General features: G+C 46.4%; 1 protein-coding gene across 1 annotated transcript in view; it reads right to left on the bottom strand.

Annotated features, from left to right (window-relative positions):
• Nucleotides 1–219: 219 nt before the first annotated feature.
• The window catches only part of TEOVI_000219300 (paraflagellar rod protein), a gene marked incomplete at both ends in the record, with an annotated part of 3,771 nt that continues 3,712 nt past the window's right edge, over nucleotides 220–278 (bottom strand). Inside the window, one exon of the mRNA XM_067225295.1 lies at nucleotides 220–276. Within this exon, the coding sequence (XP_067081396.1) occupies nucleotides 220–276 (57 nt within the window). The remainder of the gene's footprint in view (nucleotides 277–278) is intronic.

Raw genomic sequence — 278 nt, 5'->3', positions numbered from 1 at the left:
GTGAGATCTTCTGCAGGTTGTTCAGCCGCAGCTTCAGTGTCTGGAATTTCCTTTTCAGGGATCACCTCAGAATCAGTAGGTTCCTTCTCAGCTACTTCAGCATCAGCAACAGGTTCATCAAGCTCCCCGGCCTTAGTGAGATCTTCTGCAGGTTGGTCAACTATTGGTCCCTGAGGCGTGGCGTTTGTTTGATCAACTATATTTGCTGAGGATGTTATATTATTGTCCTCTGCATTGTCGTTGAGCGGTTGGTGATTTGTAGACTTTTCGTAGCTTTC

The sequence above is a fragment of the Trypanosoma equiperdum genome (assembly GCF_001457755.1).
Source record: "Trypanosoma equiperdum strain OVI genome assembly, contig: ctg_530, whole genome shotgun sequence".
In the NCBI taxonomy this organism is placed as follows: domain Eukaryota; phylum Euglenozoa; class Kinetoplastea; order Trypanosomatida; family Trypanosomatidae; genus Trypanosoma; species Trypanosoma equiperdum.
Note: the sequence above shows the minus strand (reverse complement) of the source record. Positions and strands in the feature narration are given on the sequence as shown.